Source organism: Bactrocera dorsalis, chromosome 2 (assembly GCF_023373825.1).
Source record: "Bactrocera dorsalis isolate Fly_Bdor chromosome 2, ASM2337382v1, whole genome shotgun sequence".
Taxonomy (NCBI): Eukaryota; Metazoa; Arthropoda; class Insecta; order Diptera; family Tephritidae; genus Bactrocera; species Bactrocera dorsalis.
The window spans coordinates 73,886,876-73,904,474 of NC_064304.1; the positions used below are offsets into that span (position 1 = coordinate 73,886,876).

General features: G+C 33.6%; 1 protein-coding gene across 5 annotated transcripts in view; it reads right to left on the bottom strand.

Moving 5' to 3' along the window:
- Positions 1 to 16,775, bottom strand: part of LOC109579350 (trypsin-1) — a 54,318-nt gene extending 37,543 nt beyond the window's left edge. The window contains exons 1-2 of one of the 5 annotated variants that reach the window (XM_049450194.1): positions 16,631 to 16,775; positions 11,504 to 11,890 (exon numbers count right to left, since the gene is read on the bottom strand). In XM_049450194.1, coding sequence (XP_049306151.1) covers positions 11,504 to 11,819 — 316 coding nt within the window. In that variant the 5' untranslated portion in view covers positions 11,820 to 11,890; positions 16,631 to 16,775. Of the gene's footprint in view, positions 1 to 11,503; positions 11,891 to 14,632; positions 14,826 to 16,121; positions 16,583 to 16,630 lie in introns of those variants that run through there. The other 4 variants (XM_049450193.1, XM_049450195.1, XM_049450197.1 and 1 more) reach the window with 4 other exon arrangements.
- Between the last annotated feature and the right edge of the window lie 824 nt (positions 16,776 to 17,599).

Sequence of the window (17,599 nt, forward strand, 5' to 3'; positions counted from 1 at the left end):
ATTTGTCGATAAACGTTAAAAATAGTGTTTTCTGTAAACTATAAAAAACATCTACGTGGATAATTTCTCCAGGTTTCTCAGGAGTTTCAATTATTTTATATTCTTGTTTGATTGGACGCCTGTCATATTTTTCCTTGTTACAAATATCGCAGTTATTTATATATTGGGTTATTCGTATTCTTAGTTGGGGATGATAGATTATTGTTTTTAATTCTGCAAAGTTTTCATTTATTCCTCTGTGATTATTTCGTTTGTGTTCTTTTTCAATTTTTTCTGTTAACTGATTTTCATCTGCGATATCTTCCAGTAGCTTTTTACATCTAATGATTTTGAATTGCCTATTTTTGTTAAATAATTTCTTGACTGTTTCATTGAAAATATTAAATAAAGATTCTTCTGTAATTAATATGGCATTAGTCTTATTAGGATTAAAATGGTTTTTTATTATGGTGATAAGTGTTTGTTCGTCGAATATTTTTGCAGTTATTGTTTTTCTTTTATTTTTAAAAATATTTTCGTTTTTTATTTTTAGTGATCCCGATACAGTTTTATTAAAAATTATTTGTCGTCGATAGAAATTTGTTGGGTAATTAGTTTCTAAAATGATATTTTCATTTTGAGCCATCTCGACTGTTTCATCCATTTCAGTATTTTGGGTTTCTTCATTAATATTTATTTCAACTCTTGATAAGGCATCTGCATTACCATTTAAAACTCCTTTTTTATATTTTATTTCATAATCATATTCTTGTAGACGAAGTCTCCATCGGACCAGTTTAGAATTCGGCTCTTTAATAGAAAATAGCCACGTTAAGGGTCTATGATCCGTTTCTATCAGAAATCGCCTGCCGAACAAATATGGTCTCAATTGTTGAGTAGCCCATACAATTACCAGTAATTCTTTTTCTATAGTACTATAGTTTTGCTCATGATCATTAAGTGTTCTACTAGCAAAACAAATAGGACAACACTGCTCCCTAGGGTGGGTCGATTCCGGACTTTTTTCGATTCGGTATTTCTAATAGTGCGGAAAAGTTGCCTTAGTATTTCCTGATTCCAATGCAACTTTTTGTTTTGAGATCGGATTGCATCTTCAACCCGAACCTCGGCCTTGAAATTTCGGAAATTCGCCTAAAATCGTGAAATTGTCTACCTAGCACGTGAAATACGCATCTCATGGCAAAATGTATAAAACAAAAGTTATTTGTCACGTCATTTGCTACCGAAATGGTATATGTGATCATGGCCGTAGGACGAACCATTCCCGAGATACGAGCGAAAAGGCGGCGCGCCACAGCGCAAGGTGAAAATCGGCTTGCGGCCACACTTCTTGACGTTGATTTCGCCGAGTGCTATCACTCACATTCATTTCCCTGCGCCATACGACACGTTCGGACTGGTCTCCACATAAATATTTTTTCATCGAGTTCCTTCACTCTTGTCGTTGATTTCGCCAGGTGCTATCACTTATATTCTCTCAACAAAACACAGAACTCAAAATTTAAATTTAGACAGAAAAGTCCTTTCAAAGCTAATACTTATTACGATATGATTAACTGGAAGACTATTACCTTGACTGTTCCACCAGTTCTTTGTTCAGTTTCTAACGAAGAACTCATAAAAGGGCTGTCGGGAGACACTGCAGAGGTATGGAAATTTAGTGAATTCCCCTCTCACACCGTGGCAGTCGAGAGAATCGTCAAACTGGTGACAGAGGCATCTTCTAAAGTTATTGGCCCCCAATCTCGTGATCTTTTTATACGCTCTACACTGAAATCTAGGCAACAAGTGCCAAAGTTTAGTACAAAATCTGATTTTATCAATAAATTTGACACAGATTCAGACTAAAACAAGCCTGACATACGGTTGGTTGGTTGGGTTGGGCTTGGGAGGAACCCGAAGAGCAGCTACCTCCACGCGGTGGGTTCTGGGTGACCAATACAGGTTAGCTGAGAGCTGCAACAATTTTGACCTTGCGCTGTGGCGCGCCGCCTTTTCGCTCGTATCTCGGGAACGGTTCGTCCTACGGCCATGATCACATATACCATTTCGGTAGCAAATGACGTGACAAATAACTTTTGTTTTATACATTTTGCCATGAGATGCGTATTTCAGGTGCTAGGTAGACAATTTCACGATTTTAGGCGAATTTCCGAAATTTCAAGGCCGAGATTCTGGTTGAAGATGCAATCCGATCTCAAAACAAAAAGTTGCATTGGAATCAGGAAGTACTAAGGCAACTTTTCCACACTATTAGAAATACCATTAACATCGGTTTTAGCGTCTTTCTTTAAATACTTTGTGATTGGTCGTGCAATTTTCGAGTAGTCTTTAATAAATTTGCGGTAATATCCTGCGAGACCTAAGAATTGTTTAATTTGTTTTTGGGTTGTTGGTAATGGAAATTTTTGTACGCATAAAATTTTATCTGGGTTTGGTTTTATTCCTGATTCAGTTACTATATGTCCTAAAAAACTAGTTTCTCTGTTCAAAAATTCGCTTTTATCTAACTGGATTTTTAAATTTACTTCTTTCAAACGATTAAATACTTTTGTTATACATTCCAAATGTTCTTGAAGTGAGGTTGAAAATATTATTATGTCATCGAGGTACACGAGACAAATTTTATTAATAAAATCACCTAGGACATTATTCATCAGCCTTTGAAAAGTGGCTGGTGCTGTTTTTAGTCCGAACGGCATACGAAGGAACTCGTAGTGGCCGCCTTCTACGCTAAATGCGGTTTTTGGAATATCTTTTTCATTTATTTCAATCTGATGGAAGCCTTTAGCAAGATCAAGGGTCGTAAAATATTGACACCTTCCCAATTTCTCCAAAATTTCGTCGATGTTGGGAATGGGATATTTATCATCAATGGTGACTTCGTTTAGCTTACGATAGTCAACCACCAATCTCCATTTTTTCTTTTTGTTTGCATCCAGTTTTTTCGGTACAATCCATACTGGAGCTGAATATGGTGAATGACTGGGTCTGATTATCCCGGCCTTCAACATTTCTTTAATTTGTCTACCACTTCTTCCTTATGAATATATGGGTATCGATAAGTTTTTGTATTAATTGGAATGTTATTCAGTCCTTATTTCATGCTTTATTGCATTGGTAAAAGTTAAATCGCTATTTTCTGAACAAAATATTTTTTTAAATTTGTTTATTAACTGTAATATTTTTTCCTTTTCTTCGCTATTGAGGTGTTCAACTCTTATTTGTTCCGAAATTGGAAGTTGTTGGGTTTCCTCTCCTACATTATATATGCAAAAATTTTTTGTATTAGCGTTTTCAATTTTAAGAGGTGAAAATTTTATTATTTTTGCGGTGTCTCCACTAAAATTTATTGTAGCGTTAATTTTAAAGTTATCTGCTTCATATATGCCTTCTAATATTTCTAGACTTTTATCGTTTGAAAATTCTTGGTTTTTATACACTAATCCTTCTTTGCACTCTACTGGTAATTCAACTTGATATATTCCTGGTTTTCCAAAATGATGTTCCACTTGTTGGTATTTTATTTTCACCTATAATGATTACGTCGTCGTTTAAGTTTATTATTGCTCCTAATGGCTTTAAAATATTATTTCCTATCAATCCGTCGTAAAAATCATGGAAGTTACAAATAAAAAATTCAATTGATTCGTCCTTACTACCTAGTTCTTCAAAAAGAGGGATACGAACCTTTTTATTTATTTTGATTATATGTTGTAGAGTTTTAATAGTTATTTCATTCGTTGGTATATTCCATTTTGGGTGGCATTTCCTGGATTAATAATTGAATGTGAAGCTCCTGTATCAATTAAAAATTTTAAGTAGCCTAATTTAGATTTTATTGTTATATGTGGTAATTTTCCCGTGAGGCTGGAAATTGAAAATTTTCGTATGTTGGTTGTTTTTGGAAAATATTTACGTCCATAGGTTCTGGTTGATTATTTTGCTGGTGACTTACATTGGGTGTATTATAAGAACTATAAGGGTTTCTTTGTTGGTTTGAGTTATTGTTAGGCCTATATTGAAAATTTTGTCTAAAATAATTTTCTTGCGAATTATAATTAGGTTTATATTGGATATTTTGTCTATTATGATTATTAGAATTAAAATTATGTCTGTTTTGAAAATTTGAATTTGGTCTTTGTGAATTAGAATTAATTCTGTGATCATTTTTGTAGTTTTGTTTATTAAAATATCTATTTCGTGGCTCTTCTTCGATTTGTTTGGTCTTGTTGTCACTATATGCGTAGCCTGCTTGGAAAAGAATTTCCATTGCTTTCTCCAGCGTGTCTGGATTTCTACAAGTCAAAATAGTTTTCATTGGTTCGGGAATTTTTCCTTTAAAAATGTTAAGCTCTGATTTCATGTTATTTCTGGCTATTTCGGATGTGCCAGTATTTTCTCCCATTATTAAATTGGTTTTATTATTTAGTCTCCGTAGCTTATCTTTTATTTCGTTATAAAATTCTGTCGTGTTTGTTCTGAATACTACTGCTCTCATATTATCATAAAGTTCTTCTACGCTCAATTTTTCTCCAAAGTTATTTATAAGGACATTCTTAATGTCCGCCCACGACTGTACATGAAAATTTATTTCTATTATTTCCCTAGCTCTTCGTAAGTATTGTCTTCTTCTTGTAGGAACTCACTTTATACAGGACTCTTCGTAAATGTTGTCTTCTTCTTGTAGGAACTCACTTTATAAAGGATTCTTCGTAAATGTTGTCTTCTTCTTGTAGGAACTCACTTTATACAGGATTCTTCGTAAATGTTGAAATGTTGTCTTCTTCTTGTAGGAACTCACTTTATACAGGATTCTTCGTAAATGTTGTCTTCTTCTTGTAGGAACTCACTTTATACCGGATTCTGCGTAAATGTTGTTTTCTTCTTGTAGGAACTCACTTTATACAGGATTCTTCGTAATTGTTGTCTTCTTCTTGTAGAAACTCACTTTATACAGGATTCTTCGTAAATGTTGTCTTCTTCTTCTCTTTGATGTTTTTTTTTTTTTTTAATTGTTGGTTTGTTCACTACCTTAATTCTTTAAGGATTTTAGTAAAGATTTATTTGGTACGCGTTAATTATTGAAATAAAAACAAAGTCCTTGATTCTTCCAAGAAACTTTTCCGCGTATCCCATCCTCGTCGCCAATTAAAACATTTATTTAAATATTTATATTTATTTCTAAGAGTATGTAACTCTTACTTTATTGGGCCAAAGAATATGACTCCTGCTTTGTTGAATCAATGAATATGACTGCCGCTTTGTTGAATCAATGAATATGACTAAAGTAGTTTACAAAAATTCTTAATCTTAAATACAAAATTGCTAGTAAAGACAGAAAGCAAAATACAATTAAAATTCCAAAGAATTCTTATTAGCAAAATCAATAAGTGCAACGCCTCTTAAGAATGTCGATCGTAAAGACATACTTGAAGCAAAGCGGAAATGCACTTAAAATTCTTTAGAATTTTGGTTACAAATATTGTCAATGCAATTTTGACTATTTTATAAACAAATAAATAAAATTAAAGAGTTCGATGCCTCTTATGCACAATTAAGTGGAAAACAATAAAAGAACTTAGTTTATTTTAATTTATGACGTAGGTATGTTTAAGTGTACATGTATGTATGTATGTAAACAGACATACATGTATGTTTATATTAATATTTTGTGTGATGGTGAAGTGGATATCATAACTTTTAGTACCCAAAATAATTATCGCGCAAGCTCGTCATCGTATCGCATTAGGGTCTATCTACTTCAGAGCGAAAGGTGATTTGCGAAAAGTGTGTGAGAAATTGTCTCTGCCATCCCGATGTCCATCCTTTTTGTTGAGTGGGTAAAGGTGTGCTGAGTTGTGTTGGTATTGTGTTGTGGTGTCATCGGCTGTGGTATACTGAGGTGTGTTTAGCTAGGGTGCGCCAGTAAGGTGGAGACTTAACTCATTTAAAGAAAATCTCGCTGGAATCCCATTAAAAGAGACAAAAGCTGTTGCCTTAACTTCATCCCTAATTGAGAATCAACAAAGAGTGGCTACCCTGGAATAGCAGTTCACAATAAATTTGTGAAACTGTGATTTTTTAATAGTACAGTATATGCGATGACAATAGCAAATAGCAGAAAAGTAGCAGCTTTCTTCAGGGTTGTGTATATATATGTATATGCGTATATGCTATTTTTCGTCATAGACGAAATCGTCATTGAAGTTTTGAGTATAACGTTCTTCGAGGTGACTCTTCAGCAATGCACCAGTATGCTACTCAGGAAGCCATCAAGACGTTAATTCTTGGCTCGAACAGCAAGTATGCCAAGGGCACCCTCTACAGCCACAATCCAAAGGACTTATAAGCCACCTACGCCATCGCAAGTACAATAAGCCATTACAACGTGAACTTCCAATTTGATGGCCTACAGGACAACAACCAGAGGCAGTACAGCAAACTGCACCATCAATTTTCACCAAACCGAAGATACCGCAATGATCAGCGAAGATATAAACCAAACGTGTAAAAGAATTATACTCAGAGTGCACTCAACCAGCAATGCCAACCAATGGACGTAGATTCCTCAGGGCAATTCGGAATACCCACCAACTTCAACGCTGCACCTTTACGTCAAATGTAAGTATTTCTTCCAAACAACGCATTTCTTGGAGACCCACACAAGAAGCACCAATATCCTTCTTCTCGCAACTACAACGAACCACAGAAGAAGCAACATATGAATCAAACACATGAAGAGCGGCGACGATCCCTTCCTCCAAACCAAAGCGGCGTTTATGAATACAAGACAGGTTTTACTTTTTTAAGCGAGTGTTAATATCCTTAGTAACAAATAATTGTATATGTACATCAGTGATACTCATGATTTCCATCTACTCGATATGCAAGTAGTAGAGGTGTTGATGTCAGTTTCTGCTTTAATTCGTTAAAGGCTTTGTGTTGGTCGTAATTCCAATTAAAGATTTAATTTTTACGTAACAGTTTTCGAATAGGTTCGGATATTATTGCGTAACCTGGAATTAATTTTCGAAAATATCCACAGCCCTAGGAATCTTCTAACTTCTGTAACATTTGTTGGTCGTTCATAATTCTGTATTGCGTTCGCTTTAGCTTGGCCTGGAGTTAATCCACTCGGTGATATTTGATGTCCAAGGAAATTTATTGTCGTTTTCAAAAACTCGCATTTTGAAATATTCAATGTCAAATTAGCTTCTTTTGAAACTTCTAAAACTGTCGTAAATTTTCGAAACATTTCTTCGTAGGTATTATTGCAGATAAGTATGTCGTTCGTATAATGAATCATATTATCTTTCGTTGCTTTTTCTTGGATTTTAGACATTAAACGTTGAAATACTATTGGAGCGTTCTTCAGTCCAAATGGCAATCTTTTAAATTCGTATAAACCGTCGGCAGTAACATGTATACTTACGGCTTTCTGGTTCGATTTCAATTTGATAGTACCCACTATTCAAAACAAGCGTTGTGAAATATTTATAACGTGCTGCTTCCTGAAGACATTCTTCAATATTTGGAAGTGGAAATAATTCTTTGACAATTAGTTTGTTTAAACGTCGATAATCAAATACACAATTTATCGTTACCGTTTTTCTTTTTTACAATCACAACTGAACTTGCATATTGTGATTCTGAACGTTGTATTATATCGTTTTTTAATAAATCGTTTATCATTTCAGAGACAATTTGTTTTTTTAGTTCTGGTACACGATATAAAGATTGAGACACAATTTCATTTGAATTTAATTCAATTTTCATTTTCACCAAATTAGTTTTTCCGAGTTCATTTAAGTTGTTTGCAAAAACATTTCTATTATCGTTTATAATTTTCATTAACGTTGTTTTACAGATTTATCGTTTATTTCACACATAATTTCATTTTCATTAACGTAACGTTTTATTTCTTCAACTTTAATACCTTGTTCTTGTTCGCGTTTTATTTTTATTTTTCCGTTGTGAATATTTAACCGCAAATTGTTTATAAAGTTTTCTTGACCTAATAAAATGTCACTAGGTAATAATTGATCGTCAAATACAAGGTAACTGGTATACATAGTAATGCTATCGATTGTTAAAATTTAAATTTTCTCTGATTCTTTCGCATGTCGACTACCACCACATAGTCCTCTGATTTGTATATCACAGCTTTTCGCATGACGATTTCCGAATCACGCTGCACTGAGCTCGCGTATCAATAAATGCTTTTCATTTCTGACCGTTTAATAATGCGTCAACTTTAAAAAGTTCATCGTTTACACAAAATGTATTTCGTATTTTACATATGTAGCTTCGGATTTACACTGAGAATTTTTGCTTCAAACTTCTTATTAGAATTTTCATTTTTCTTTACATTCTTACTTTCATATTCTTTTATTTCGACTTTCGTTATACTTCGGTGTGAATTTATTGGCACGTTTCTTTTATATTCGTTTAAGGTTTCGGTTAGTTCCCTCATTGTATTTATTCGTTGAGCCGCTATCGCCACGATTTCGTAGTCCTTCTCTCGCGTATTTAAATATCGCTGTTTCACTCAATTAAAACCGTCGCCCAAGCGCACAAACACGAAAACAATTAGACGACTACTTTCTCATTTTGTCTAGGTACGGCAGTTTGCATTTCAAAATGTATTTCTGCTGCATCGGGATAATTACCAAATTCATTTTTTAAGTCTTTCGCGAAATCGTTCCAATTGAAATGTAGTCTTTGTATCGCATCGTGTCACAATCTTGCTGCTCCTTTCATTTTACTATACACGGCAAGCAATAGACACTTTTCGTCCCATTCATACGCACGGATAACAATATTTACTCCTTCAACGAATTGTTCCGATGACAACGAACTGGCATTCGTTGGATCATAGTCTGGTATTGTTTCTGCTATTACACGCACTGAATAATTATTTCGCGTTACATTTGCATTCGAATTTGCAAAAGGGGAAATATTATTGGAGTTCATATAAATGGCAATTTTATAATTTAATACCATATATAAGAAGAAAAATAAATAAATAAAATAAATTTCGAGGGCGGCAATGAGCCACGTGGCACTTTTCTTTTCTGAAGTGAACATCAGAAGATTCTTCAATTTCCGGGCAACATGCCAATACGGCGTTTCCAGGCTGTTTTTCGTTTTAATTTTATTGCAACTTTTTTTATTAAAATTTGCTTAAAATTTTTCATTTTATAGGAAGTTCCATAAGAAAACGAATTGTGGTTGAAAGAGGCGCACAGAAAAAAATGGCAGAGTTATGGACGAAACCACTTGACATCGCGGAACGCCCGCGTTCCATATGAATAAACTTGATTTCGTTGAAAATATGCACAGATTGCTCGAATCTAAAAGGTCAATAATGGTGCGCCTGTGCCTTTTTTGTCGCTTGCCCGAATGATTGATTTTTTACAAACGGGATATTGAAGGGCATATGTATGTACACTATAAGTTAAAACAAAAGAGTTAAAGTAAATTTCGTAATATTTAAAACTGAAAAAATAATTTTTTTGTGATTTTGTTAATTATTTGTAAGTATGCCAGTACGTTATAGAACGTGAATTTTGTAATAAAGTTGAACGTTGTTCAGACGTAAGTCTGTCCATGATAAACAATACTGAATAAAAATAACATGATAGCCTAATACGACTCACACGGTATCAGACACAAAAAGGCTATTGAAAAAAATAAATCTACTTGGATCACCCGTTATTTTTGAGGGCTTTGAAGGTAGCAAACTTTCATTTGGTAAAAGTTAACCAAGCCTTCAAAACAGCAAACTACATAGGTTGGATTGTACTTGTAAATGACAATTTTTAAACATTTTCCGAATTCCCGTACATCCATTTGTAATGCCACACTAAGCGCGAATCTGTCCAATATTGATTTGATTCCTTAACTCTTTAAGTATTAGGTCTACAACTTTGCTTCCGCTTCCGTTTTTTTTGTACATTTAAGGCTTTATTGTATAAAAACGGTCCAAAAGTGTTTTCCCTTATTCCCTCAAAAAACAATGCTTAATTAACACACGAAACGCTTTATGATCCATTTTTTTGTAAACTAACACAAGTTGCTTTACAAAAATTCTATATTTTTTTAATACATAATAGAAATCATTTAGATGGTAGTAGTAGAGTAATAGTATTATCTAGTTATGTACGTGTTAGTCTCAGTAAAGCGTGGACGGGTCCTCAGCCGCACTTTTCTTGGAATTAAAAAGGAAAAGCAAAATTTCCCACAAATGTCGAGAATTCGGCTCAGAAAGTGACATTTTCAGTTGAGAATAAGTTTTGGATGCAAACAGATCTCTACAAATATTTTGTTGGGTTAATGTTGACATAAATGTCCAAGATCGATATATAGTAAAACGATTTAATCGATTTAATCGACCAGTGCTTGACCCTAGAGACATCTATTTGAAGCATAGTTGTAGACCTAATAAATCGAAAATTTCCCAGAAAATATATAATTTATTTATATATAACTATTTATCTACCTCGATTTGTTTTCATTGTTACATAAAAATATTTTTGTGAATTAAACTACTATTCTCTGTAGCAGCATGTTGCAAGGGTATAAAAATGTTAATCTGCTAGTTTGTTTAAATTGGTGCTGTAGTTGCTGAGACATTGTTTAGTCTAAAATATTTTCTCTGTATGTAGTATGTAGTGTGTAATACCTGTGCAATGACGGCTTCCATGTGCTAAACTGCAACATAGTAACGAACAAGGAGGAAGAGGGAGAGAAAATACGTGCTTCACATATTTCAACGCCTATCGTGAAAAATCCTGTTTTGACACCCTAGCCGGGTTTCTATGTGCGGGGTCACATATGTAGTTTTTTCTTTGTTATTATCCGATTTCAGTTATTTTCCAACCATATCATGAAATGTTATACCGAACACCTCAATACTATTTTTTTAAATGATCATATGCTTGCAGTTTGAACCCAACTCGGCAAATTCTATCCAGCGACCAATCTCTTCAGACCTGGTCCATTAAGATTTTCTACCGTTACTGTCTCTTATGGTCTTTTTGAAAGAGGTTCATTATTTGGGCTGGTTAAGTTTAATTCCAACAAAAAAATTACATAGCGCTAGCAAAAGACCAATAATTGAGCACAATGGAGTTAAAAGACATTTGACCTGCCGTCCAGCCAAAGGCTTAACAGGCTATGTAGTACATGACACTTATTAAATAGTAATAGTCTTGGTCTTTAATTAGTTGTTAGTTATAGCAGTTTACATCTATAAAACTGATTTTCGATTGCATTTCCCAAAAAACATATAATTACGTAATACCATATGTACCATTATAAAATGGTGTACGATTACTACGAAAATTCAATATCACAAAAAAAATTCATATATCTTGTAAAATATTATGTACATTTAAATCCAAAACTTTTTTTGCAACACTTCCATATAAACTAAAAAAATATTAAACAATATAAATAAGCAATAGTTAATCTAAGATTTTGATTAATGTTTATGTACCTGCGGGATCATAGTTAAAACGCGGTAAGCATACTGGTTTTATAATTTTCGAAAACGCCATTGGTTTCCTTAATTTTATTAACGCTATATCGTTGTTATAACTGTCGGGGTTGAAATTTCTATGTTTAATTATAGCACTTACGGCCCTCTGAATGGCTTTAGATTCAGATGTAATATGCTGATCGTGGTCTCCAAAAATTATTCGTATTTTTGATTTCCTTAGTTTTTTAACACAATGGGCTGCTGTTAACACATACTCTTTTGTAAGCAGAGAACCTCCGCAATGAAATTTGCCATCATATACTATACGAGCCATCCAAGGGTACTGATTAATGCCTGTTGGTCTACCACCAACTATTCTTATTTCTTCATTGGAATATCCACAATCTAAAATTAGTTAAATGAAATTTATTATGCATATGTACATCTGTCAACAATTGCAAAGTACATGTAAAGAAATAATATGTTCGGACGCGACCGACCATTGGAAGCTCTCGCAACGTTCATAGAACGATGAACTTTTGGTGCTCTCGTATTTAAAAAATAAAATAAAATTGTATTGAAACGAAAAATAAGTTATGGCTTTACATTTAAGTAAAACGAATTATGCTATACTAAAAAGAAAATTTTTTCAAAATTTGTAAAGTAAAACTACAAGCGCATTTAGGAAGTTTTGTTTCAGAAACTAAACAATACAATATTTATTGTTTTAGGATTCGATTATATATTCAGATTTTCTTTCGTGTCCCCTGATTTTTTAAGAGGGAAGATTTGTTTGTTTGCTTTGAATAGGCTCCGAAACTACATGACCGATTTGAAAAAGCCTTCCTCTGTTGGGAAGCTACACTATCTGTGGTGAATATATACATATGTATATGACATTATATTAAATTAAAAAAAAATTAGGGATCCGTACTAAAACTCCAATTATATAACCCAAGGTGTGAAAAAATTACCAAAAGGTTTATTGGTCAGTCGCGCAGTCTATCCAATGCGCAGCAGTCGTGTGTGGAATTAAATAAATTTTGCTAGAATACAAGTATATTGCCTATACTGAATGTATTTATATGTTATACGAAATTTGCAATATTGCGGTAATTACTACGCTGCTGAAACACACTCTGTATGTAAGAATTTTTGTGATATACTGCTAAAAAATTGTATCCTGAATACCTTATCTATACTAATATTATAAAAAGGAAAGATTTGTACCTATTTTTGTATGTTTGTAATGAACAGGCTCAAAAAGTACTGGGCCGCTGCGCCGAAACTATTAGCGATAGAACAATATAATGTACAACAATATTGAAGAACATCATAATGTCTACAAAAAACTCCGCTGTAACCTATGTCTAACTATTGTAGTTATGTCACTACAACAACTTTTTTTCACTTTAAACATTAATGAAAATGCTAACCAAATTTAAACCATGCTATTTACTCGTATGTGTTTATAATAATCCTTATCCATAAATTATTTTACGGTCAAGACATATGCGTGATTATTTTGTATTATATGCACCATTGTTTTCTGGAAAATGGTAAAAGTTTTAATTATTTTTACAAAATCGGGAAAAATTAGGAAACTTTATTTTAATTTTATTTTTCTTTAATTTAATTTTTAAATAAATTAATATTTCAAATAAATTATATTTATTTCGACTATTAAAAAGTGAAGAAGAAAATTGATGACCTTCATGAAATATGCATATTCGTATTATTTCGTTATCATTTCCATATTTGTACCAATAGAATTTCTATGACACATGCATTTGTACATACATATATTATTTCTTTGGCATATTTGCCTGTATGTTTACGAAAGCAAATGCGAGCCATCTACATACATATGTATGTACATACATTCATAATAACAAGTGTCGCACGCTTCCTTCCCATCTCCGTTGTCACGGTCAACCAATGGCCGAAACTTGCGGTTTGTCAAAGAGTCTAGTGCTGAACACATTGAGCACGACAGGCTCAATGCGACATCTGTCAAATATTAAAATACACACGTTCTTAGGGACACAGGTATTGAGGCAGCTGCACAACTACAAAAACAAGTATACGAGACATTAATGCAAGCGGTGGACAATAATACCGGTGGGCTATTCTTCCTGGACGCACCTGGAGGAATAGGGAAAACATTTGTCATTTCATTGATTTTGGCCACTATTCGATCAAGATGTGACAAAGCTTTGGCGTTAACAACGTCTGGAATTGTGGCGACTCTTCTAGATGGCGGTCGTACTGCAGATTCTGCGCTTAAGTTGCCACTCAATTTAAACACAATTGATACTCCAACATGCAATATTTCCCGATCCAGTGCAATGGGAAAATTGTTGATGCAGTGGAAGCTCATTGTTTGGGATGAGTGCACAATGGCACATAAGAAATCACTTGAAGCACTTAACTTCACACTGAAGGATCTTCGGCGAAATAACAACATCTTTGGCGGGTTGATGATATTGTTGGCAGACGATTTCAGGCAGACGTTGCCAGTTATTCCCCGTGGAACGCCTACAGATGAATTAAATGCTTACCTGAAGGCATGACATTTATGGAATAACGTAAAAACATTATCGCTAACCACTAATATCAGAGTTCAATTTCAAAATGATCAAAGTTCTGCACGATTTTCCAAACAATTGTTAGCTGTTGGAAATGGAAAAGTCCCAGTTGATGCGACATCTGGATTAATTACTCTTACCAACGACTTTTGCCGATTTGTAGACTCTCAATTAGCTCTCATTGAAAATGTTTTCCCAAACTTTAGTGAGAATTATAAGAATTATTCTTGGTTAACGAGCAATTCTTGCCGCAAAGAATAATGATGTACACGCACCGAATTTCACCATTCAATCAAAAATTGCTGGCGATTTAGTGGCATACAAATCCGTTGATTCCATAACAAATCCCGATGATGTAGTAAATTATCCAACGGAGTTTTTGAACTCTCTGGGGTTACCAGGATTTCAACCACATAACTTTCAATTCAAAGTTGGTATAGTTATTATAATATTGCGTAATTTGAATCCATCGCGACTGTGCAACGGTACTCGACTTTCGGTAAAAAGACTTATGCCGAATTTGATTGAGGCAACCATTATTAACGAAAAGTAACTTAACCAATGATTCCGACTGATCTTCCGTTTGACTTCAAACGATTGCAATTTCCAGTTCGCCTTGCGTTCGCAATGACAATTAACAAGTCGCAAGGGCAATCGCTAATCGCTAATCGCTTTTTCGAATGTCAAGAACCGATTCTTAATCGACTTCGACGACTGAAGATCGATTCCGAAAAATCGATTATTTAACGAGAAAACTCGATTCTCGACTAGAATCGGAATCGAGTTTACCATCCCTACTGGCAGCCATCGCGTGCACATATAAAACTCCGCACAATAACCACCCCAAAAAAAAATGATTTTTTTCCATGTTATTTATATGGAAAACAGAAAATTTGAAATAGGCACCTCTTAATATTAATATTAGGAGCTCATCTCTTGAGTGACTTTTTTTTACACATTTTCGAAAGTTTTGAGCCTGTTTTTCAGTTGAAAAAAAAGGTTGCCTCAGAATGACACACCCTAATATACATACTCTTACATACACCCACAGGAATTAGTCTATGTACAATGCATATAAAGGAATAACACGTTAATTAATTTTAATACAAGAGACGTAGAGAATATTTAGCTAGGCTGCATTGTTAGTAGCTCTGTTCGATTTATCTAGCGTTGGAGAGTAGCGAATCAAACAAACTACACCAGATGCTTAAACTGGTATCACTCAAACGCTCATGCTGCAATATGCGCGAATTTTCTTCGCATTAAAAAACATTCCAATAAACCTTTAATTTTGTTTTCTATAAAATGATTTTAAGTCTTAAGTTTTAAAATACCAAAAAAAAGAAAAATGTATCTTTTGAATTATTCACAATAGTAACACTGATCTAAAATGGGCAAAATATAGCTTGGTAGCATTCAAGAAAATAGTTAATCCACTTTAATAAGGTAACCGCATACTCTCTTGTTTGTTTTGGATTCGATAACTTTGTTGTTGCTTTTACATGTATTTTTATTACAAGAGAGCAAAAACGAGTAGAGAAATCGAAGACAGGTAATATCAAATGGGAGAACAGCGCAAAAGCTATAAACGTTAACAAACTACTATTTTTAAACAAAAACAGGAAAAAGCGGTAACTTCGGTTGCACCCAATCGTTAGTTAGTGCCAAAAAAATTTACTCCTTTACTCGTCAATTCTGATTTATAAAGAAAAACGAAAAATTTCATATGTAACATTGTTAATTTTTTTAGTCTTTTTCAGGGGGAATTATTGATTATTGTTAGCTTTGCAACTCTAGTAGATGTTGGTAGATATGGAATACACTCAATGAGTTACTACTCAAGCCGATCCCCAACAGCACATTAACATAGTCGGAAATATGTTTATTATCTTACTTCACTACTTCTCTTCTTCTCAATTTATACATCTTCAGGTAAATCTTCGCGTTATCCCCAACCTTTAGGGAGTTGTTACTTTTAAATAGCCGAACATCATTTTCATATTTGGTTCTAATTATTGTGGCATTTCATCACATATAAATCTACTTACCACATTCGCAAGTCTTTATATTGATATCTTCATTGTAATCAGAGTATTCTTCTCCTTCATATCCGAAAGCATTGGTAATGCTTGAGCTGATTCGAAATATTGCATCGAAAAGAAATTTTCCACTTCTATCTGCAGTTAAGGCATTTGTTGTGTTTTTCAATCCTTCTTTAGAATAAAAAATTTCACTGTTTCTTAATTCATTATTTGCAAAAATAAATTCCCCGAAAAATAGTATTAATACTGCTAGTCGACTACGCATTTTCATCTTACGTACATTTTGACCTAATTTGTTTTACAAACAAAAATTATCAAGAATATAAAAACGCACTCAGGGCGGCATGAATCTAAAATATAATGCTAGTTTAAATGTACCTATAATATCAAATTTATTTTTAAACAACTTAAACAAAAAATTTAATACATATTTAAAAAAATAATTATAGCAATAAGTAGATTGGAGAATGAACATTTAATAATAACACAATGAGAAAAAGTAATATTATACTTACATGAGAGTTTGGTAAAATGCAATGTCAGGCCTATTAAGAAATACTTATCTTGTGTCGACTTTAGAATACCATTAATGGTAATAGATTTGACGGTTAGTATGCTCTGAAATTTGCGTGTCGAGATGCAGCGAAAGCAATGGCTGCAAAACATGCTAAACCAAAACCCATTTTAATTTTCGTATTCTTGAGCTTTAGCAAAAGAACCCCATAACTGCTGTTATATTGCATATACATAAATACATTTCGCTGTTATTTCTGTTCTTGTGTTGTATATATTGGTAAATGAGTTGTGAACTTCGTGTAATCTTTCAAGAACACGAGAGTTCCCTAATATTAATTTGTAATATACACATTGTGCAATTGATTTTTTATACCCTGAACAGGGTATATTAAATTTGTCACGAAGTTTGTAACAACCAGAAAGAAGCGTCGGAGACCCTATAAAGTATATATTGTATATATAAATGATCCGTATGTTGAGCTGAGTCGTTTTGGCCATGTCCGTCTATCTATCTGTCCGTCCGTCCGTCCGCCTGCCTGTATATATCGTTTTGAAATTTTGCAAATGTCATTTTGTCTTTAAGAAGATGCTCATTAGTCGAAACTGTCGATATCGGACAACTATAATATATAGCTGCCTTACAAACTGAACGATCGGAATCAAGTTCTTGTATGGAAAGCATTCACATTTAACAATGTATTTTCACAAAAGTTGGCACAGGTTATTTCCCAGGGCTACAATGTAATCTCCGAAAAAATTGTTCAGATCGGCTTACTATATAGCATATAGCTGCAATACAAACTGAACGATCGGAATCAAGGGCTTGTATGGAAAACTTTCACAATTGACGTGGTATCTTCACGAAATTTAACATGGATTACTGGTAATAATATAATCTCCGAAAAAATTGTTCGGATCGGATTACTATAGCCCATAGCTTCCATATAAACTGAACACATAGTTACTAA